We start from the raw sequence: 24,152 nt of genomic DNA on the forward strand, positions 1-24,152 counted from the left end.
GTGATGTTGCAAAATGAGGGCAAGAAAATGTAATTTTCCTCAGTTCTTGACTCTCTTATTTGAATTGTATGTTGCCTTCCAAGTGGAGATGTGTGGAACTGGTACATGCTATGAATGTGCACAGAGGTGGCTTGCACCAGCTACAGAAGGGACTGCCACTCATAAATTGGCCTCTACCTTCACAACAGATGATGTTCAATAGGGAAGTGACAAACACCCTGGGCACAGTCCATTGTCTCCTGAGACAGATGGATGCCAATAATGGATGCGTTCAGAGGTGGAGAAGACATGAATTGGAATGATGAGGGAAGGTGACGAATGTAAAACCAATTGCGTGCAAAGCAAAGTGAGAAAAGAGTGCTTGGAGGAATTGATAGTTATACAAGAGGGGGTATGTGAGAAGAGAAGATAAGAACATAAGAAGTAGGACAGCAGTAGACATATGACCTCTTAAATTTGCTCCACTATTCAGTCTGATTACCGTTAATCTTCTGCCTTAGCTCCACATTCCCACCCGCTTCCTATATTCCCTGATTCATTCAGACCAAAGACCTGTCTTCTCAACCTTAACTATACAAAACAATGGAGCATCCACAACACTCTGGAGTAGCAAACTGCAAAGGTTCACAACCCTCTGAGTGAAGAAATTTCTTATCTCAGTCTTAAATGATTGGCCCCTTAGCCTGAGATTGTGTCCCCATGGTCTGGATTCCTCAGCCAGGAAAATGATCTCTGTTATAAAAACAAAAAACTGCGGATGCTGGAAATCCAAAACAAAAACAGAATTACCTGGAAAAACTCAGCAGGTCTGGCAGCATCGGCAGAGAAGGAAAAAGTTGACGTTTATATTTCACCCTCTTCTAACATTCAATCAGTTCTGCTGAAGGGTCATGAGGACTCGAAACGTTAACTTTTTTCTTCTCCGCTGATGCTGCCAGACCTGCTGAGTTTTTCCAGGTAATTCTGTTTTTGTTTTGTAAATGATCTCTGTGTCTACCCTGTCAAGACCCTTCAGAATCTTTATGTTTCAATGTGAATAGCAACAATGTGTTGTATGAAGAGAGGAAGAGTGCTTGTAAAGAGAAAGGGAGGTGTTATTGTGTACTTTTGTGACTGGGTAAGGAATTGGATAGTGCTGGGTGATTGTATGAAAACAGTGTTGTGAAGTACCATTAAGAGAGGTGGAGAAATTAAGAGGTACGTTCACCCTTGCAGCTCTCATGAGGCCATGAAACCTCTTCCTCCACTGAAGTCAGGTCCTCGGGTGTCACTAAAGACATACTGCCCCACTCTGTCCATGCCTGTTTCAGCCTGGCCTTGCTGTTGCCTTTTCAGATTGAGGGAAGTGTTAGTCTTTCCTTCCCTTCATTTCCTGAATTAAAACTGCAAGGGAAGCATCAGAAAATCACAATGCAGCATTTCTGTTCATCCTAGCCTGTAGCAAGCATTATGAAAGCATTTGCAGCACTTTATGAGCAGTTTAAATGCAGTAAATGAAAGCAGGAGCAACCTCACCTTAAGAGGTGCATCCTTGCTTTAAATCAAGCTGAAACGTATGCTGGAATTGTGTCCAGTAGGTGATGCACTGGCCACTATATTGTATGAAGCCTGGGAGTTAAAATGGCCTCTTGCTCAGCTTATAATTGCAAATTCAACTTCCAGGTCATCATGTGCACATACATTCCTCATTCAGATGCTATCTTTTCTATCACTTTGCTATGCAATATACGCTCACTTCCCAGAATCTCTGCAGTAAAATCACTCTTGCACTGACTGCAAAGGTTTTCTTAAATTGCAAAGGTTTTCTTAGTTATATCTATACTGTAACTAAAACATTATCTATCTATGTCCCTGTCCTTTTTATCCCTCTTCTCTATATTCCCTCTGCTATTGTAACGTGGCTGCTGCCAAAACAAATAATTCATCAATTAACTTTGCAACGTTGTCTTCTCATTATAACGCACCATGTGCAAACACTACTTAATCCGGTTTCAGTTTAGTTGCATCAGCACTTGTGTCCTGTTTTGATGTGTTAGGTAGTCCACTGCTACAGGAGGACCACTGCTGCAGCACCCAAAGAGGCAGGAATGCAATTATAAAAGCAGAAGCCCTCTGAAGATTGTTGGAAATGCAGCAGAACATGGCAGAGGTGGAGGCCTAAACAGCTAAATCATTGGGAGTCAAATTGGAGAGAGAAGAGGCCATGATAAGGTCCTTTCCTCAATTGGGACACCCAGAAACATTATTGCCACTACGCGGCACTTAAGGCTCTCTTTTACCATGAAGGTCCTGGAACGGGCAATAATCAGTAGTCTGTCTTTTTTTCAGCCACTTCCTCATTCTCTCAACACATACACAAGTCTTCACTACCCATGGGCAAAGTGCTATCCACAAATTGAACTTCTCATTCTGGGCCCAGGGAAACTGATCCTATAAGGCTATGGCCCTCTCTCTCTGTAAGAATGCTTGTCTGTGCAAAGAAAAACAGCTGAAAGAACTTAAAAAAATCATTTTAAAGGGGATCTCCCTGGAGGACAAGCTTCTTTTTATTCAGATCTAGAACGAGTCCAAAAATATTTCAACAAAAATGTTAAGGCATTCCAGCTGTTTCAGAGATTCTTATCACACTTTCTGTGGGTGTTCCTGTAGAGTACCCTTGCCCATAGAATCTTCCTGTCTGTGATATTGCAGGAAATTGTTTTGGGTCTATTTTAGGCAAAGTCTCACTTTGTTGATTCATAGTCTGAATTGACATCTGATCCTTACAGAGGCATGTGAGAATGGACGTAGGTGAAACAATTAAGGGTCACAGCTGCTGCGCAGCGGGATGGACTCTACAAGCCACCATTTTCCAAGCGTACTGGTCATGGCATTCAAGGCACCATTTGCAGTCATGACATAAGTTCAAGAATTGGGTATCAATATTTATTGTCAAGGCCACTGGATTTTACTGATGCTCGCTCTTTATTTTAAATGTACTGAATTTACTGAATTTAAATTTCCCAGCTGCTGTGGTGAGTCTTGAACTCTTGACTTGAGGTCATTATTTCAGGCCTCTGGATTACTAGTTCAGTAACATGTCAAGTTGTTAAAATCACTATAATGCTACTATACCCGGAACTATCTGTACTTTGGCCAAGGTTTTTCACTATACTTAAAGTCAACAAAGGAATAGAGAGTCTTATGCAAGGTCTTTTAACAACAACAAGCTGGGTGACACAATAAGTATTGGAGATGGGACCAGAAAATTACAAATAGGTAATGTTAGACTGTGATTGGGCAAAAACACAACAGATATAGTTTAAGGTGAGGAAATGTGAGATTATTCATTTTGGACCCAAGAAAGGTAGTTCAGAATATTTTCTAAATGGTGAGAAACTATGCACTTTGAATGGGGGATATCTGTATAGATGATTTAGTGGTGATCAAATTCAGGTGCTTAAGACTATTAAAGGATTAGATAGGGTAGATGGAGAGAAGTTATTTCCTCTAATGGGGGAATCCAGAACAAAGGGGCATAACCTTAAAATTAGAGCTAAGTCATTCAGAAATGATGTCAAGAAGTATTTCTTCACCTAAGAGTAGTGGAAATTTGCACTGTCTCCCACAAAATGGTGCTGAGCCTAGGTCAATTGAAAATTTCTAAGCTGAAATGGATAGGGAAGTGCAACCTAGGCTTGTTGAGTAAGAACTTCAACGTTTGTTTGCAAAATGTTTACCTCTTGTAGTAATTATGGTTTTATTTGGTGTGTAATGTACCTTTAAGACTAACATTTGTTAGGCAATTTCACATGATCTCTAGTAACCAATAGTTGAGTAGCACGAGCTACCTCAGCAGTCAATGTAGAGATAGGGTTGGAGTTGAAAGCACACGTGTAGTTGCTGCTGAGTATGTTGTAAATAAACTTAAAGTTTCCACCCAAGAAGTGTCTGCAGATCAACTCTATCATTAACAGCACAACTCAGCCACAATACATCTCTTTATCTCTTTCATTCTTATGAGCTTAATAACAATTTGTGGGAGCCTGAGAGTTGTTTTTTAACCCTTTGAATTCATAATTTTATTAACACAGTTTCGGCCTTGCCTTTGGCTTTGATGACATGTGAGGTTAATCTATGTTATTACATTTGATATCCAAATGAATTTGTTGCTGCAAATTGTTCAGAAGTAATGGCAAACCTCGCGCTTGGTCACATTGGAACAGAAACTGCACACACAGTTGGAAACTTTTTTAAGACTTTTTGAAATCAGGATGTAATTCTTCAGGGATAAGACTGACCTGGATTTTCACGAAAAAGACAAATGCTTATTTCAGTGCAGTCTTTGTTTGACTGAAGGAAAAAGAAAAGTTAAATCGTGTTTGTGAGCTTTTTGGAAAATGAGCGTTTTGATTCCACGTTGGTGTAAAATCGTCTCTTTCATCATGTAGCAAACCTCAGGACAGTTAGCTATCCTAATTAGGCTGTGCAAGATTGAAAATCAAGTGGAAGAGAAAGCTAGGGTATAACAACAACAATGCAAACAATTTGTATCCAACGTCATCAGCATTTTTCATCAATATTCTGTAGCTCACAGGGCTAACAATACTACGTTGCAACTCAATTTATCCAGAAATCCTGTCCATTTACACCTACAAACATACTACTGCATACCTGTAATTATAACCACTTTTAGTCTGGCACCTAATACAATCTAACACATGGCTCTGAAGAAGAGTCATATGGTCTCGAAACGTTAACTCTGTTTCTTTCTCCACAGATGTTGCTAGAACTGCTGAGTTTTTCCAGCATTTTCTGTTTTGGTACAATCTAATACATACTTATTTACACTGTAGTCATGAGCAATTATCAAGCACAGGCTAATTTTGCCTGCTTCAATTAACCTTGACCAATCCTGCAGGTTCAAGTTTCACTCTTAGGATCCGCCACAGTACTCAGCTGGCATTTCGGTGCAGTATTGATAAAATTCTGCCCGTTGGAGATGATATTAAACTGCAGCCCTTCACTTCCTTACTTTGCTCACTGTTGCCTTTCTTGCATTTTTTTTTGTCCCTTCACTGAGAATCATTTGGTGCCCCACTTACACCATGCACCATTTTGGCCATAGAAATCCCCATTCTCATGGAGCAACAATTTATCATTTACAACACAAAAACAGAAATACCTGGAAAAACTCAGCAGGTCTGGCAGCATCGGCGGAGAAGAAAAGAGTTGACGTTTCAAGTCCTCATGACCCTTCAACAGAACTGCTGCCAGACATGCTGAGTTTTTCCAGGTAATTCTGTTTTTGTTTTGGATTTCCAGCATCCGCAGTTTTTTGTTTTTATCTCTAATTTACCATTTACCTTCTCCACTGAGTAGGATAATGAATCATTCCAGGCCTACATTATGCCCTTCCCCAATATGAAAGAAATCAACTCAGACTTACTTAGATTTATTTCCTCCGGTCCCTTGGGGGACAATGGGCAGCAAGATTCTGCCACCGGCCCTGATCTATCGCAATCACTTTCATTCCAGCCCAGGTGGTGCCCTGCTCTTGAAGGTCCTCCTTTAATGTACTTCGCCAGGCCCCGTATTCATTTTCCATCTGGTAGTTTCCATTCTACTGCCTCTTTGGCAGGACGTATGTCTGAGAGATTTGATACCAGTCATCACGCTGTCGCAGTATCCCAGAGGTGCCTCTGACCAGTCCTCTGTAGTACTTCTTTATTGGTGATACTGTGTCTCCATGCCAGGATCTGATATGGCAACTTTGGTGAAAGATGGCCATCTTACGTGGCACCCTTGTTGTTCTGTTCCATGGCCTGAATTTCACACTCCCTTGTTGGTGGGTTTTTAGGTGGGGGGAGGGGGTTGTGGAGGAGTGGGAAATAGCACAAATGGTCTTCCTGCTTGTTTCCCGCCCATCACAACTTCTCAGTGATTTTACACTGGGGCCTGCCCTTGCCCCTATTGAGGCCCTTAAGTGGCCAATTGTTGACCCCTTAAGGACTGTTTCCCACCCAGCCTCAATTTTTGGGCTGGTGGGTGGATTTACCTGGCATTGGAGATGTCTGAAAATGATGGGGTTTAAGCCTCAGGCGGGAAGTTGGGGGGTGGTGTGACGGAGCGTCCATCAGAAGCCACCTTCTAACTTTGGCTCCCCCATAAGGTCCAGTGGCCACTGGACCGACCTCCCCTCCGCCTCTCCCCCAACACCCATATCTCCCACTACCCAACCCCATCCCGACATACCCTACCCTCGCCGCCCTGAGACCCTAAAAACTTACCTTTCCATCCAGTCCCTGGATTTAAACTCTGTCATCTTCATACACTTGCTCTTCTATTCACTGCAGCTTCTGTTGTTGCAGGGACTATGGAGCTGCTGGCCACCTGATTGGCTGGCAGCCCTCTAAATCGGGACTTCCTGCTGATTGAGGGGTGGAAGTCCTACCTGCAGCTAATTGATGCTCATTTGGGCGTGAAATGGCTGTGGGGCAGGCAGTCGGTGGGAATGTGTTCCCTGCAGACTCTTCAGAAGGCGGGATGGGGAATCTCACCATCCAAAATATCCTAGCCCATGTCTCGCTGGCATAGGTTGCTGTTGGTACTACTATGGACATGTAGGCCATAATTCTCCCATGCCCCCACTGGCAGGAACAATGGTGGATGTTGAGGTAGGGGGCGGGGATGGAGAATTTGCTGGGAGGCCCAGAAATTGGTTTCACATCGGCATGAATTATCAGCAGGATCATTCGATGCTGCCCACCATGACGGATTGGGAATCCCGCTGGAGGCCAGCGTGAAGCCGATTTGAATCCTGCTAATTGGATGCAAATGAAGGCCTGACTGGAATTGTCCCCCGTGCCCGCGGGAAAGCACACCGGCCCAGAACAGATCTGGACAAGAGCGACATGCAGAAGTTGGGACTTAGCTTTAGGGCCTTGCTCAGGTCGTGGACCCAAGGAGAGGAAGAAAAAGAGAGCCCTACTGGAGGAATACATGGCATCACATGCTGGGTGGATCCTCATGCACATGGCTCGCCGTGAAGCAACTCTCGGAAGGTGGAGGTTCTCCATGCAGCAACTTAGAATTGGCTGAGGCTTCGGAATTTCACAGACTTCGCCAAGGGTTTGTAAGTATGCAGCAAAGGTGGGGATCAAAGAGGAAAGTTCAGGTGTGAGCAGGAGAGGAAAGCCTTGGGGGAGTGAAGCTGGGCGGGGGGTTGAAGTGTCAGGTGGGAATGAAGATGGAGGGATGAAGGTGTCAGGGTGGGGGTGATGAAATGGGAGGGGGGGGAAGGTATCCGGATGGAGGAGGGAGTATGGGTGGAGGAAAGAGTTCGGAGGTGGAAGGTGTTTGGGTGAGGGGTTTGTGGAGTCAATGGCTGCCTTCTGGGGAGCGAACTCAGGGTGGGTGAGGTAGGAGGGGCTGGTTAGAGTAAGGGGGCAGAGGGAGCCAAAAGGGCGGGAGGCTGAGGGTTCATTGATAACAACAGAAGGGGCAGTGGGGGTGGTTGGTGGAGACACGGAGGCAAACCCAGACCCTGGGGGTGGGAAGGAGGAAGTTGGGGAGTTCAACGTTGGCGGGGGTGGGAAGGTGATGGTGGGGAGATTGAAGGTTATGGCAGAAGGACCTATTTTTATGGGGGAAAGGACATGGGTAACTGGGAGAAGGGAAATGGTGGGGGAGCTCAACAGAAATCTGACTACTGCCATCCTTGCAATATAGAAAGTGAGAGGAGCCTCGTGATGGATGGGCACAGGCGCTGCATGGGAGTGTGATCAGTGGTTATGGGAGGTACAGGTCAGCTCAGATGGACAACTGAAAGAGAACCCCAGCAGGAAACATTGAAAATGCTCAGGAGATTGAGATGAGTGTGCTGGATGAATGCTCCGCGTGCCTGGGAGAGTGCTTACACAAGACTCCGAAAGGCCCTGCCACTGGCACCTCTCCCGCCAGAATCACTGTGTGCAGCTGAACTGCTGGTGTTGGGTGGTTTGGGGGGTGGGGGTAGGTCTCGTGAAGCTTATATAATGACACTGAGTGATAATAGCAGACATTATTCAGTGTGACTGAATATATTTGCAGGTAATACAGTGACAGTGTTTACCCATGAAACCACTTGAGGTCAAATTTCCTAGATTTCACTTTGCCTACCAGTTCTTCTTGGTGCTGCTCTGGAATCCGCAGGATGGGTGGAGGCAGCCTGTGAAGTTGTTTGCCCTGTTGCCTTTGATCAGTGAGTGAGTGGGTGCCTGGTCTGTGGCTCGGACAATGCGTCAAGTAGTAGAATAGACCATAGGTTTACACTCTGATTTGCAGGGAAGTGGATAGCGTTCTGATGTTTGTTTTATTGGTGAACATTCAGTGCAAAGATTAAATCACATGGTTTCTCCATACAAGTCACAAGAATAAATTCAAAACATCCTCTGGAGAACCAAGGCCTGGAGGACCCCAGCTTACTTTGGCTCTCGCCCTATGGGCCAGCTGCTCCCACTTTGGTGACAGAGGATGAGGTTGAAGGAGGTCACAGATAAGGGGATTCAGTGGGAGCGGATGACCTCTGAGAGTCCTGAGTGAATGGCCCAGGGCTGAGCAGCTGCCGGTCCTCCTCCCTTTGGGCACCTGAGGGCCCTGGCCTGACTTCTTAATGGGAAGGGGCACCTGGAGGGATGTCATGATGCCCTGTTCCTCTCTCTGGTTGCCACTGCATGAACTCATGCATGACAATAGAGTGCTGGTCTGCGTGCATCCCCAGCAGAAACTGGGCATTCTGCTGGATGAGGGTCGCTATGGCGTCCACCATCCTCCCCAGAGAGATCTCCATGCATGTACATGTGGGCACCACTTCATCAGACAACAGGTGGACGGACTCCTCAGACTCGCGTGCCACTCTGTGTGGTGTTCCTCCACCTCTTGCTGACTCTCCACCATAAGTTGGAAGGCTGATTCCAGAGGCTCATCATCTGACTCGGACCTCACAGATGCCTCTTCCCCAGCAGTCCTCTGAGAGCTGGGGAGCTTGGCTGAAGCTGCCTCCTCCTGCTGCAGACACGTGTCCATGTGATGACCACCAGCTTGTGAGACCCATCCTAAACCAGCACTAATACCCACCAAGGTCTCTGTTCCTGAGCTGGTGGAAGGTGCAAGTGACTGCTGTAGTGCTTGTATAGATGTGGAACTTTCCTCTTCTGCTCCCTCCTGGCTCATCTCTGGGCTGTGGTTGAGGCTGATGCCTGATGGGGAGTCCTCCTCTTCCTCCTTGGGCTTTGCTCTCTTCCTGGAGGCACCTGTAAGTGAGATAGAAGAGTGCAAGTGACAGCATCAGCTGCCTCCAACATGGAGGCACATTCGACCCTCAGGTTTGTATTGAATGGATGAATCCTTACTAGGTAGACGCCCAAGGCTGTGCTCCCCATCGCCAATGGCTCAGTCCTGCTCCGCTCCTGTAAGCTCAGAAGCCCTCTCCTCGAATTCTGTCAGAGACAGAAATGGTCACCCCACCCCCGCCCCACCATCCCCACCATCTTCTCACGTTCTCTGCAATTGTGACGAAGCTTCTCTTGCTCAAAGAAGAGAACATGTTTGAGGCGTTGGAGCAGTAAAAATTGGTACATTTATCATAGCCCCCCCTTGCAAGTTAGCCCACTTTTGTGGCAGGTTATCATTGGTGTGAATTGGGCAGAAGGGTTGTGGACCAGCTCCCTCCAGAGCACTGAGCACATCCACTTTCAAGGGCAAGGCTCAGACAGGCATGTGTTTTGTGGAGGTTGCTGGTTCCCTCTGCTCTTAAGCTGGTTTCCACCCTTCACCCCAACCAACCCCCACCACTGGTTCCATGCAGTGTTCCATATCTGTTGAAGGGTGAGGCAGACACAGTGGGCATTCCATCACAGTGTGGATGCACTGAAGTGGGGCTGTGAGGCAGGACATGCCGTTGCCACTGGGCCTTGGACCCTGACATATTGGAGTCTTTGTAGTTTATGCGATCATCTGATCAGACCTACCCTGGTAGAGCGAATTCATCGTCTTCCAGGGCAATTCCCTTTCGACTGTATATCACCATGTTGCCACCTCTGTTGGGTCTGCCCTGCCGGTGGGACAGGACATACCCAGGGATGGTGATGGTGATGTCTGGGATAATATCTGTAAAATATGGTTCCATGAGTATGACGATGACTGGGATTTTCTGTGCCCGTCGGCGTCGGGCATGTTTGGTGGCATGAGCGGATAATATGGTGCGATCGGTTTCACGACGGGGTGAAACCAGTTCGCAGTCGTCCGCTCAGCATGCCAATGGCGGGCCACGTTTCCTGCCATCAGGTATTGGGGACCTCATTCTAATATATCAGCATATCATTAGTAGGCCTGCCCACCAGAATCATCTCCCCCCCGCACTGGATCGTCCATCCACATCTGCGGGAAAATACAGCAACATGTTTCACAACTGCATATAAAAGGCATACACCTGGCGAGCTGCAATTTGCTTGGGACTTCAACGTTTATTTGCCTACCTTGCTTCAGTCGGTACACACAGTTATCAGCTCCAGGCTTCACAGATAGCACCACATCACATTTAGGGGTGCTGACAGGTGCTCTACCTACCAGTTCAGACATACATGGGTGGTTTTTCAACAGTTGCTGGGCTAGGGCTTGCTTGGTGAAGGGGGAGAAGTGGCCTCAGGCAAGGGAAGAGGCTGCAGGGCGAAGGCTGTACTGGGGAAGGAGGGTATCCCAATGTGTGTGTGGAGGCACGTGTTGATCTGTGCAAGTGGTCTCAAGATGGTGAGGGCTGAGGAGGCAGTCTCGAGAGGAGATGAGGCCAGATGGTGATGTGAGGGTGTGTGAGAATGGATGGTGATGTCCCTTGAGCTGGCAGTAAGTGAGATGCCAGTGAATGTGTGATGGGCTTGAGTGTGTGAATTTGGAGTGATGAGATGGTTGCCATGCCCTGGTTGCACTGATGACATCATCCTCTATCTGCATTGTATGGCCAGCTTCTTCTGTGCAGCATCGCCTACCAAGCCGTGGTGGTAATGTTGCTGCCCCTCCTGCTGCCAAAGCGGGGATAGAGGACATCACACTAGGCCTCCATGGGTGCCCAAGGGTTGCAGGCTTCTTGTCTTTTGGGGCCATGCCTTCTTTGCTGCAGTCCTGGGCTGGATGTAGTGAGTGCGGCTATACTTCAATTGTGGTGCCTGGTGTGATGAAGACGCGAGGTGACAGCGTGGCAGATGAATTGGAGCCTGCCCGCCATGGAAATGGCTTGTTTCCATGGAATGCGTAAATAATGTGACAGGTTTGTGTCGATATAGTGTGAAAGCCTGCCATCGCAGCCAGCGGGTAAAATGTTTTTTTACTCTCCCTCTCTGCACTTAGTGCAAATCTGGGGCAATTCCACCCAATGTCCGGCTGTTGCTTGACTAGTCTGTGAGACAGCTCTTCAAATTTTGGGCATTAGTCCCCAGATATTAGTTAGTAAGGAGGACTTTGCATACTCGATAGGGCTGAATTTGCCGTTATCGTTTCTGGTGCCTAAAGTGATGCTGTGTACTTGATCCGGTTTAATTTCTTTTAGACCTTTTAGTGGTTCGATACAATTGAGTGGCTTGCTAGGCCATTTAGAGGGCATTTAAGAGTCAACCACATTGCCACTGGTCTGGAGTCACATGTAAGACAGACCAGGTAAGGAAAGCAGATTTCCTTTCCTAAAGGAATTTAGGGATTTGAATCCAGATCCCAGAGCATTACCCTGGGTCTTTGGGGATTACCCTGGATTGCTAGTCCAGTCTCATTACCACTATACCACTGCTTTCCCCAAGGAGTCCTGCTGGTCAAGTGACAGGAGTGTGACAGATTGTAGAACGGAGATGTCGGCAGTATGCTGGGCTGGAGACTGCCATATGAAGGTGCTGACCTTGGACGTCTTGTGGCACTGCTGTCAAGTGCTTGGGCTAGAGTCTGGTAATTGATCACTTTGGCCTTCTGCTCACACTCTCTTCTGAGGGTGGGTACTGGGGACCTGCTGGTCCCAATGTGAAACCAAGGCATCTCCCCTGTCCACCTCCATGACTAAGGCCTCCATTACCACCTCTGTGAACCTGTGAGCTCTCTATTTGCCCTGGTGTTCCATTTTCCTTCTTCAGAATTATCAGCCTTTGGCAATTCAATGCAACGTCTCTTTAAGAGGGACAGACTGCCATTCAGAAGAGATGGTTGGCTGCGCCACTCACTTTCAGAACACACTGTCTGCCCCCAACTGAGTGCTAAATCAGCCAGTAGCGCAGGTCACTATATCAGGTAGATGAGGATGCAACACCAAATTTGCATGCCGGCTGCCTCACAGCAACAGGCACAGGAAAGTTGCAAATCATGACCCTCCCATGCCCAAAAAAATGGGGCAGATCAGTTTGTAAACTGTAAAGTTTTTATAAAGACCTCTTTCCTTTTATGTTCTATTACTATAATTTACAAATATGAGAACCCCATTTTTAAGGATCTGATCAAATTTTCCTGCCATCTTTTAAGGATTTGTGTACCTGAACACCAAGATCTCACTGCCCATCTGCACTTTTCAAAAGCACACCATTTGAAGTAAACTTTCTTCCTATATTAGTCCTCCCAAAGTGCATGACATCCCAAGTCTCCATATTGAGCTACATATAGATTGTTTATAAACATTGAAAGGAGTTGAGAAAATGAACTCAAAACTGTCCTTTAGGGAACAGCACTGCAAACGCACCAGCCTTTGATTTCTGTTATTGAACTAATTTTGTATCCATACAGCTACTTTCCCACTAATTCCATGGACTTCCAGCTTCTTAACATGCCTCATGTATTGCAATGCAAACACAAAATACCACAGGGGTTGAATTTTATGCATCGTGGGTAAGCATGCCTTCGCTTGGCTAGCTCATCCTACAAGCCATTTAACGGTCTTCTGCCCTCATTGCGGAGGAATTCCCATCTCTGAGAGCTGCCAGCTAATCAAATGGCCGGCAGCTCCCTTGTTCCAGTAGCGCCACCAGAAGTGGTGGCCATTAGCAGGACTGCAGTCCCCTCAAGAAAAGTTGCTCAAACTTAAAGGTGTCTTGGATTTTGCTGGAGTCAGTCTGGCAAGCCCCAGCAATCATGATGGGGGTGCCAGGATTGTCCGAGCAAGGTAGGAGGGGAAACATGGGTGGGGGGGGGGGGTGGAGAATTACCTGTGGTGGGGCGGGGAGTGTCTGATGACCACAGGTGGCCCGAAAAGAAGCTACCACCGCTTACCAGACTCCCAGTCCACTAGGTTTCATTTGGATGGGTAAAAGTCCCAACAGCGGCCAGAGGAGGCTTTCAAATGGCCTTTTATTGGCCACTTAAGGTCTGCAATTGGCCCACGGATGAGAAGGCTACCTAAGATGAGAAGGCTACCCAATCCTTCCCCCGCCACTGGTAGAATCATGGGTCGGGGTGGATGGCGATTGGGCACAGTGCCACTGCCATGGCACCCAATTTTATGCCTCCCTACCACCTGCCATCCTGGGGAGGGGTGGGGGGAGGTGTAAATTCCAGCCAATACTGAAATTCTGAAATTAAAAAAAACAGAAACTGTTTGAAATATTTAGCAGGTCATGCAGCACCTTTGGAGAAAGAAACAGAGTTAATGTTTCAGGTCAATGATGACCCTTCATCAGAATGCATAGAATGTCTATTGCACCACCTTGATCAACCTCCTCTGTTACTTCATCAAATTCTATTAAGTTAGTCAGACCCAATTTGCCTGATTTACTCAACCCTTTCCAAATGAAAGTTTATTTTGCACCTGATAACAGTTTCCCCATCACAGATGATAGATTGATTGACCTGTACTTTTCTGGTTTATTCCTCTCCCCTTTCATGCATGAGGAAGCCTGCAGCCCTCTGGCACTACTCCAGTATATAATGAGGATTTAAAGATTGTGACTAATGCCTTCTGTTATTTTTACCTGTGCTCCTTTCAACAATTTAAGATTCATTCCACCTAGAGCAAGTGGCTTACCTTTCAGTCCTGACGCAGTGTGGTGTCATGACCGGAAATGATTCAGGCGACAGATTCTCAACCCTGGATTGAAAATCTCCACCACTGATATGAATATACGAATTAGGAGCAGGAGTAGGCCACTCAGCCCCTCGAGCCTGCTCTGCCTTTCAATAAGATCATGGCTGAGTTGATTATAACCTCAATTCCACATACCCACATACATTGATAACTTTTCATCCTCTTGCTTATCAAGAATTTATGTAGCTGTATCATAAAAATATTCAAAGGCTCTGCTTCCACTGCCTTTTGAGCAAGAGAGTTCCAAAGACTCACTACCCTCTGAGAGAAAGAAATGTCTCCTCATCTCTGTTTTAAATGGGCAACTTCTTATTTTTAAACAGAACCACAGAGGAAACATCCTTTCCACATCCACCCTGTCAAGACCCCTCAGGATCTTATATTTTTCAATCAAATCGCCTCTTACTCTTCTAAACTGCAGAGGATACAAGCCTAGCCAGTCCAACCTTTCCTCACAAGCAACCCATCCATTCCTAGTATTAGTCTGGAAACTTCTCTGAACCACTTCCAATACATTTACCCTGTTTCCTGTTAGCTAGCCAACCTCCTATTCATGCTAATATGTTATCCCCTACACCATGAACTTTTATTTTCCACAGTAACCTTTGATGTGGCACCTCATCAAATGCTTTCTGGAAATCTAAGTATAGTACATCCACCAGTTCCCTTTATCCAAAGCACATGTTATTTCTTCTTCTTCTCCCCCTCTCATACTCCTTAGCTCCTCTCTTCAATCACCATTACTTCCTCCCTCCACCTTTCCACTTCCCATCTGTCTCCTTTCCTCTGCTTTCTACACTTTTTGATCTGAAGTGTATTGTACTTGTTCTTATCATCTTGTATGAGAGAGAGATGTAAAAGAGATTGATTAAGTAATTGGATACAGTTGGTCTTGAAGCTTGCACTGTAACTTTGCAACAATGCTGTTTTATGTGCTACACTCACAATATCTTGAATTATTTTTCTAGTTTCTGCAGACTGTTCTCAATGGGCTGTGTATCTTGGCAGATATACTGGGACCTGTCATATGGATTCTGTCACTGAGAGATCTCTTTTTCTCAGTCCTGGCTTTCCCTGTTGGGACTGTAAGTAGAAAATCTTATCATTGTTCTAGAAATTGCCATGTTTTTACAAGAAACTGGAAACAAAGATTAGTTCTTTTTAGACTTGATACACGATAATCTCTCCAGCCTAGAAATCTGAGGTCCTGAAACACTAGTTGTCTGGAAATCCTTTGAGCAGACCCATGCACTCGCCACTCAATTGCTCAGGCGCTGAAACAAATTGGAAAGGCAAGGTGTCACCTGATCTTCAAACTGTGGATAGAAAATGGGGGATGGGGGGAAATGGTGAATGTGTAGCATGGGAAAATGCAGCATGGGGTTACAAAGTCACTCAATTTCTCTCTTTCGCTGTTTACTTCTCCATCTCTCTCTGACCAGTCTCTGTCTTTTGATCTCTTTCTGTGTCTCTCAGTCTATTTCCCTATAATCTCTTTCCATCAACAGTACCCCCCCAACCCCCCACCACTTTCTCTGTCTCTATTTGTCCCTCTCTTGCGTTTTCTTTCTCCATCAGTCTATTTCTCCATCTCTTCCTCTCTCTCTCCCTCTCCTTTCATTTCTCACTCTGGGTCTCTCCTTATCTCTCTGTCTTTATCTCCCTGTGTCTCCTTTTTTCTCTCTCTCTTCTTCTATCCCTCCTCTCCTTTTGCAGTGGCACTTTTGAGCAAACCCAAACATTCCCAGGTATAGTTCATTTGTTTTAAACCCTCACCATGGCACCTAAGAAAAGTGCAGCAAAACAAAAAATGTAATATTGGAAATGGTGGAAATCAGTATTTGGGTAAGTAAAATAATTTTTGTTACTGCTTTATAATGTTTTATCACTGTTTTATGCTTCAGCTAAGCATTTTATGTGGAAGGTATTTTCAGGTTCACACAGTTGTAGGTAAGCATTCTTAGGTCTTTCTAAAACAGAAAATTCTAAAATCCAGAAATGACTTGGTCCCAAGTCTTTCGGGCTGGAGAGGTAATAATATATGTTATATTTGGAAGAGTGTGCTGTTGTTTGATGTTCTCTTGCCTTCAACCTATTATTCCAAGAGTAATTGTGAATTCCCAGATCCATAACATAAAATTAGTTGGTAGTATAATATTTCTAGATTTTAAGAGAATTGAGCCAATGTCTTTACAACAGTAAGATTTAGAATCCTATTCAAGCTATTTTTTTTACTAATGTTGCATTAAGATAATTATCATTTTCACAGGTACATCTTTATACCAGACAGTGTTTTCCAAGAAACCTTGAATGACAATGACATATATTGCAATGAATTATTTCATCTTTCATTTTCAATGCAGTTCACTAGTTACTTTCTACAGGACTATTACAGCCCATAAAGAGAGAATTATTTCAACCATTTCATGTATAACCCATTGTATCCTTAGCTCCCTTTTTTTAATGTTTCAATCGAAAATGTCTGATCACCCAGAAACAAAACAATGAGAGCCTTCGTTATGATGACACAAGAGTTTCTGATCTTGTTAATCCATTTTACTGACATAATTCGAGCAACCGAAGTTGAAATATGGGCTGGTGTTCAATTCCACTGGCGCTTTGCCCACTTCATTATTTCAGACAGTTGAGGGAATCACCTGTCCGTGTTAGGGTGTCAGTAATGATGTGGTAGTATATGTCATTCTCCCTTATTTGGAGAAGGCAAGAGAACATCAAACAACAGCACACTCTTCCAAATATAACATATATTATTACCTCTCCAGCCCGAAAGACTTGGGACCAAGTCATTTCTGGATTTTAGAATTTTCTGTTTTAGAAAGACCTAAGAATGCTTACCTACAACTGTGTGAACCTGAAAATACCTTCCACATAAAATGCTTAGCTGAAGCATAAAACAGTGATAAAACATTATAAAGCAGTAACAAAAATTATTTTACTTACCCAAATACTGATTTCCACCATTTCCAAATAATTTCTATTTTTGTCCGTATTGTAGGCTGGATAAGAATTTAGATGAAGGGACATTTCTAGGTGAAAGCTCATGTTTTCCCATTGTGCTGCCTCATGAGTTACATAAAGTAAGCTTTAGCAGAATGAGGGGTTGAAATTTTAATTGCCAGGCATGCTTTCTCTGCAGATTCATGGAAGATGTGGCTGGCTGCATTTACCTTGCCTGACATGGTAAGGTCATTAGCTTCTTCCTGCACTGTCTTATCTATGTTTAGGATGGTTGGGTTGTCTCATTTACAATTCATTGTCTCATTGTTGACTCAATGTCCTAGCCCCCTTTCCTTGGTTTCCTGGGTGGCTCTGCACTGGAGTCTTGCAGTGATGAATGCCAGATAAGGGCACCCTTTTCTGCCTAAGGCCACATAACAGCACTTGTGCCCCATCCAAGACTTTCTACTCACCTGATGACCTACTGTAAATGATCTGAATTTTGTTACAACAACTACTTGCATTTATATAGCATTTTTAACATATAACATTACAAGACTCTTTACAGGGATATTATAAAACAAAATATGATACCTAGCCACATGAAGAGACATTAGGGAAGATGACCAAAAGCCTGGTCAAACAGGAATGTCTTAAATGAGAAAAGTGAGTTAGATAGGGGAGAAGTTTAAGGAGAGAATTCTAGAGTTTAGGACCCAGGCAGCTGAAAGCACAATGGTGGCATGATTACAATTGAGGAGGCTCAAAAGGCTAGAGTTGGAGGAGTGCAGATATCTCAGACGGTTATGGGGCTGGAGGATGTTACAGAGGTAGGAAGGGGCAAGACCGTGGAAGGAATTGAAAAACAAGCATGAACATTTTAAAATCGAGGCATTGCTTGACTGGGAAAGTTAGGTCAGCAAGCACAGGGGTGATGGTTGAATGTGATTTGGTGAGAGTTAGAACATGGGTAACAGAGTTTTGGATGACCACAAGTTTATAGACGGTAGAAGACATAAGAATAGGGGCAATGATGGCTTATAGACATAAGAATAGGGGCAATGATGGCTTAATATCCCACCCAATATTACAACATTGAAGTCAACAGAGAATAATATTATGTTGGATGTAAAACCGACATTCCTTTGGTTTCCAGCCTGATGTCTTATGTTACAATTAGCTCCCATGATCTCTGGCTTGTTGATCTAGTGCTATAGCAATGCCACCACCCTCCCTTTCACATTTACATTACACCAGTACAAAAACTCAAAATAGAATTTGCATTTTTTGAAAATTGATATGTAGAAATACTTGATAGCAAGGCACAAGCCTGTAAACAGGAATGCAGCCTGTGAAAGCGTGGAGAGAGCATCATCATTATAGAAGGCAGCTAGCAGTGCATTGGGATAGCCACGTCAAGAGGCATCAAGGATGAGGTTTTCAGCAGCAGATGAGCTGAGGCAGGGGAGGAGTCAGTCTGTATTATGGAGGTGGAAATAGGTCGTCTTAGTATGGTGGATATGTGATCATTTCAGAGTCAAATACGACACCAATGTTGTAAACAGTCGGTTCAGCATCAGGACAGTTGGAGTCAGTGGCTCAAGGACAGAGTTTGTGGCAGGAATCAAAGACAAGACTTTGGTCTTCCCAATATTCAGTGAAGGAAGTTTCAGCAATAGAAATAATGATAACAGCTTCTTTAGGTTGCTGCAGGCTTTTAAGTCTTACAGTGGCCAGGGTGCCAAACAAAAGTGTTTCTGACTCTGAGTTCACTCAAAATATTAAAATGAAATGTGCCTAGGAAATTATGCTGAGGTCAACACTCATGGAATCTGAATGGTATGAATCTCATTTCTTCCAATCAGAAAATTTGGGCTTGAATATCTGATGTAAGATCACTTCAGCTTCTTCTTTAACTTTGTTCTCTGGATGTGGGTATTGCTGCCAAGGCCTCAGTTTTTTCACATTCCTAGGTTCCCTGAGCAATTTCTTCCCCAACCAGGAGCATTAAGAGTCAACCTCAAAGTATGTAGGCCAGAGGGGGCAAGAGCCCTTTCTGTTAAATGGTAATTAATCAATCCAGCAATTTAATGATTATATTTTCCCAGTACTAGCCCATAAATTACCAGAGTTGTTAAATTAGATTTTACAGTTTGCTAAAGTGGACTGTGAACCTACGGAGTTAATTGTCATCTAAGACGCCAGGCTGAAAACACATAAGAATAGGGGCAATGATGGCTTAATATCCCACCCAATATTACAACATTGAAGTCAACAGAGAATAATATTATGTTGGATGTAAAACCGACATTCCTTTGGTTTCCAGCCTGATGTCTTATGTTACAATTAGCTCCCATGATCTCTGGCTTGTTGATCTAGTGCTATAGCAATGCCACCACCCTCCCTTTCACATTTACATTACACCAGTACAAAAACTCAAAATAGAATTTGCATTTTTTGAAAATTGATATGTAGAAATACTTGATAGCAAGGCACAAGCCTGTAAACAGGAATGCAGCCTGTGAAAGCGTGGAGAGAGCATCATGTGTACTTAAAGGGGCAGAAAGACTGAGGGATAATAAATTCGCTGGACTGAACTTTGTCAGATGGTGGGAGTCCTGATGACAGGCTGGAATGTCAGGGGCATTTGAGGGACTCCTCGGCTGCATTTTAGGCCCAGTGTGCAGCTAATTAGTTGCCATCAGGGCTCCCATCCTTTTAAGGGATGAGATCCTGCCTCCAAGAGTTGCTGGCTAATTGGAAGGTCAATAGCTCTTCAGTCCCTGCAATGTCACCAGGAGCAGTGGCCATTGCTGGGACTGCAGCAGCTGAGAGATGCAGCGATGGACGCTGCCCTTGCAGCAAGGTGAGTGGGGTCGGTGGTTGCTAGGGCTTTTCAGGCAGTGGGCAGTGGATGGCATGGACACGGAGACAACCATTGCCTCTGGGGGACACTTCATGTGCAGCAGAGGGATCCCTCCAGGGCACTGCCAGGGCACTCTCCCCATGTGGTGGAGGGTCCATCTGCCACTGGAAAAATCCCAGTAATGGTGGGAAGGGACCCCTAATTGGCCACTTAAGTGGTACAATTGGCCTCTCTGTGCCCTCCACCTTCCCTTCTGCTGGTAAAATACTATGGTGACAGGAGCAACAGTGTACTCCAATCCCAGCTTTTCCCTGTTATTTTATGAGCCCCCCACCACCGGCCCCCCAGCCCACCTCTAGAGGGCTGGTGAAACCCAGCCCACTGTGTCTTTCTGCTTCCTTAAAAAAATACTAGTTTCTCCAAAGTTCCAAGCATGTAATCCACTCTGTCCTAAGCTAACAATTGACATTCGATTTATCGCTTTGATCACTGAGATAATTTCAGACCATCCATTCCCATATTTGGAAACTACAGAAATTTAACAACTCTGTTTTATTTATTCATGGGATGTCGGCATCGCTGGCAAGGTCAGCATTTATTGCCCACTCCTAATTGCACTTGAGAAGATGGTGGTGAGATGCCTTCTTGACCTGCTGTAGATACTTGAAGCACTGTAGATACACCCATAGTGCAGTTAGGGAGAGCGTTCCAGGATTTTGACCAAATGACAGTGGAGAAACAGTAATATAGTTCCAAGTTGTGCAATTTAGAATGGAATTAGAAGTGGTAATATTCCTTGCACCTGCCACTTTTGTTCTTCCAAGCGGTAGAGGTTCTGAGTTTGGACAGTGCTGTTGAAGGAGCCTTGGCAAATTGCTGCAGGGCAGCTTGTAGATGGTACACACTGCAGCCATGCTGTGCTGGTGCTAGAGAAATTAATTGTTTAAGATGGGGGTCGGGGGGTGGCAATGAAGCAGGCTGTTTTGCTGTGGATGGTGTCAAGCTTGTTGAGTGTTGTTGGAACTGCACTTACCCAGGCAAGTGGAATATTCTATTACACGCCTGACTTGTGCCTTGTAGATGGTGGGACAGGCTTCAGGGAGTCGGAAAATGAGTTACTCACTGTAGAATTCCCAGCTTCTGATCTGTAGACAATGTGCAATAAAGGAGCAAAGAAGGAGATGGGGCCGCATTTTCCATGGAGTGGTAATCACCGTCAGACTGCCACTCCACCCTTTTTACTTGCATTAGTCTGGAGTTGCAAATTTCTCACCTGGACAGCTGACCCAGGCCTGGTGAGAAATGTGCAGTGTAACTGCTTCTGGAATTCTTTAACACAGTCCAGAGGAAGTGAAGCCATGCCCCCTTTTTACAGCACTGGCTGGGGAGTCAGAGGTGGATGGTTAGTTGGGGTAGGGTTAGGAGATTATTCGGGGGATGAGGTGTAGCTGGTGGATCAGGGGTTAGTCAGGGGATGGGGGTGGTGATTGGATGGTCAGGAGTGTTGTCCGCGTGTGGGGGTAGTTGGAGGGTCAGAGGGGGTTAGTTAGTGGGGTCGTCGGGGAATCGGGTATAATAAGGGGATTGGGGTGGTTGTTGGGCGGTTGGGGAGGTAGTTGAGGGGAGGAGGTAGTCGGAGGGTCAGAAGGGGTTAGTCGAGGGGTGTGGTAGTTGGGTGTTGGGGGGGATATTTGGGGTGGCGTTTGGAGGTAGTCAGAGGGTCAGAGTGAGGTAGTAGGGAGATGGGAGGTCCAGTGGAGGGTTTGGAGTGAGAGTTCTGTACCATAGCTACCCAGGAACTAGAATTGGTTTTAATCCTTCTAACTTTTCCCGGTTAACTACTCTATTAAGTAAGTCAGAATCGTCTGAAACCTCCAACTTTTAATTGGAGGTTTGGAGGGTTGCAGGCGTGAGGTAATTGCCCAATGGGTGTTGAAACTTCCCGGACAATCCCCATGCAGCCTTTGCATGGGGACTTCTGAGGGGTCCCACAGTGCCTCTTGTTGGGTACCTTTGGGGTACGACCCACCAGGGAAGGAAGATCTGGGCCATTATGTCCCACAAAGGGTTCACTTCACAATTAAAAATGCTGCAGTTTTGTAGATACTGAAAGACAAATAATGTATCTGCATTAAACAGCCTTAAGTAATAAATTGATTTGGATTAATTACTTCTGACTATGTTCAATGCTCGTAAAAGTCTGATAGACAACTTTGCAAAGGGAAAGCCATTACCTCAGCCTTTTCTGAAGATTTGTAGCTGCTACAGACCTGAAATTGAGTCCTCCTACTCTGTTGAATGGTACATTTTCTTTATTTGTGTCCATTGCATCATTTAACCTTTTTTAGACCTCCTGCTAAAGCTCTGCTAGATCACAGAATCACAGGATGCTTACGTCACAGAAGGAGGCCATTTGGCCTTTCCTGTCTGCACTGGCTCTCTGAAGGAGCAATTTACCTATAGAAAATCCCCTGCCTTTTCCCCATAGCCCTGCACATTCTTCCTGTTCCAATAATAATCCAATTCTCTCTTAAATGTCTTGATTGAACCTGCCTTCATCACATTCTCATTCCTGATCTTAACCACTCGCTGTGTGAAAAAGTTTCCCCTCATGTCTCCATTACTTCTTTTGCCAATTCGCCCCACCAATGGGAACAGTTTTTCCATACCTATTCTGTTCAGACCTCTCATGATTTTAGTATATATCTATCAAATCTCTTCTTCACCTTCTCTTCTCCAAAGAAAACAGTCCCATTGTCTCCAATCTATATATGTAACCGAAGTTCCCCATCCCTGGAACCATTTTTGTGAATCTTCCCTGTACTTGTACTAATGTCTAAAGTGCGGTGCCCAGAACTGGAAGCAATACTCCAGTTGAGACTGAACCAGTCTTCTATACAAGTTTAACATAACCTCCTTGCCTTTGTACTCTATATCCCTATTGATAAAGCTTAGGATGCTGTATGTTTTATTAACCGCTCTCTCAACCTGACCTATATCTCAACCTGTCCTGCCACCTTCAATGACTTATGTGAATATATACCCAGGCCCCTCTGCTGCTGCACCCTTTTTAAAATTGTACCATTTATTTTACATTGTCTCTCTATGTTCTTTCTACCAAAATGAATCACTTCACACTTCTCTGCATTATATTTCACCTGCCACTTGTCACTAACTTATCTATATAATTTTGAAGTTCCACACTGTCCTCTTCACTGTTCATGGTGCTTCCAAGTTTTGTATCATTGCAAATTTTGAAATTGTGCCCTGTATGCCAAGATCTAGGTTATTAATATATCAGGAAGAGCAAAGGTGACAGCGATCCCTGGGGAACTCCATTGCAAACCATCCTCCAGTCCAAAACAGATCCATTAACCACTGTTTCCTGTCACTCAGCCAATTTCAAATCCATATTGACACTGTGCCTATTGTTCCTTGAGTAACATCTTTGCTCTCAAGTCTGATGTGCGGAATTGTATCAAATGCCTTCTGGAAGTCCATGAGCACTATGTCAATAACATTACCCTCATCAACCCTCTCAAAAAAACTCCAGCAAGTTGGTAAAGCACAATTCTTCCTTAACAAGTCCACGCTGGCTTTCCCTAATTTGTCCTAATGACTTTTTTCTTCTGAATTATTGCTTCTAAAGTTTCCCCACCACTGAGGTTAAACTGACTGGCCTATAGTTGCTGGGCTTATCTGTGCACCCTTTTTTGAACAAGGGTGTGACATTTACAATTCTGTAGTCCATTGGCACCACCTCTGAGCCTAAGGAATATTGAAAAATAATGGCCAGTGCCTCTCCAATTTCCACTCTCACTTCCCTCTGTGTCCTTGGATATATCTCATCAGGTCCTGGTGTCTTATCAACTTTAAGTACATACAGCCTATCGAATACCTCCACCTTATCAATTTTAAACCCTTCAAGTGTCTGAACTACTTCCTCTTTCACAGTGACCTGCACAGCATCTTCTTCCTTGATAAACACAGATACAAGGTATTCATTTAATACTTCAGCTATGGCCCCTACCTCCATGTGTAAATCTCCTTTTTGGTCTCTCATTGGCCCCACTCCTCATTTTACCAGCCTTTTTTTATTTATAGGCCAATGAAAACTTGCTGGTTTCCCTTTTAAGTTAGCTTCCAATCTCTTTTCATACTCTCTCTTTGCTTTTCTTATTTGCTTTGTCACTTCCCCTCTGAACATTATATATTCAGCCTGGTTCTTGGTTGTTTTATCTACTTGACATCTGTCATATGTACTCA

The 24,152-nt window shown here is 44.7% G+C and overlaps 1 protein-coding gene across 1 annotated transcript in view; it reads left to right on the plus strand.

Annotated features, from left to right (window-relative positions):
* LOC121276438 (androgen-dependent TFPI-regulating protein-like) overlaps positions 1-24,152 on the plus strand; it is a 148,766-nt gene that overhangs the window by 16,775 nt on the left and 107,839 nt on the right. Inside the window, exon 2 of the mRNA XM_041184844.1 lies at positions 15,031-15,147. Within this exon, the coding sequence (XP_041040778.1) occupies positions 15,031-15,147 (117 nt within the window). The remainder of the gene's footprint in view (positions 1-15,030; positions 15,148-24,152) is intronic.

Source organism: Carcharodon carcharias, chromosome 3, assembly GCF_017639515.1.
Source record: "Carcharodon carcharias isolate sCarCar2 chromosome 3, sCarCar2.pri, whole genome shotgun sequence".
Lineage (NCBI taxonomy): Eukaryota > Metazoa > Chordata > Chondrichthyes > Lamniformes > Lamnidae > Carcharodon > Carcharodon carcharias.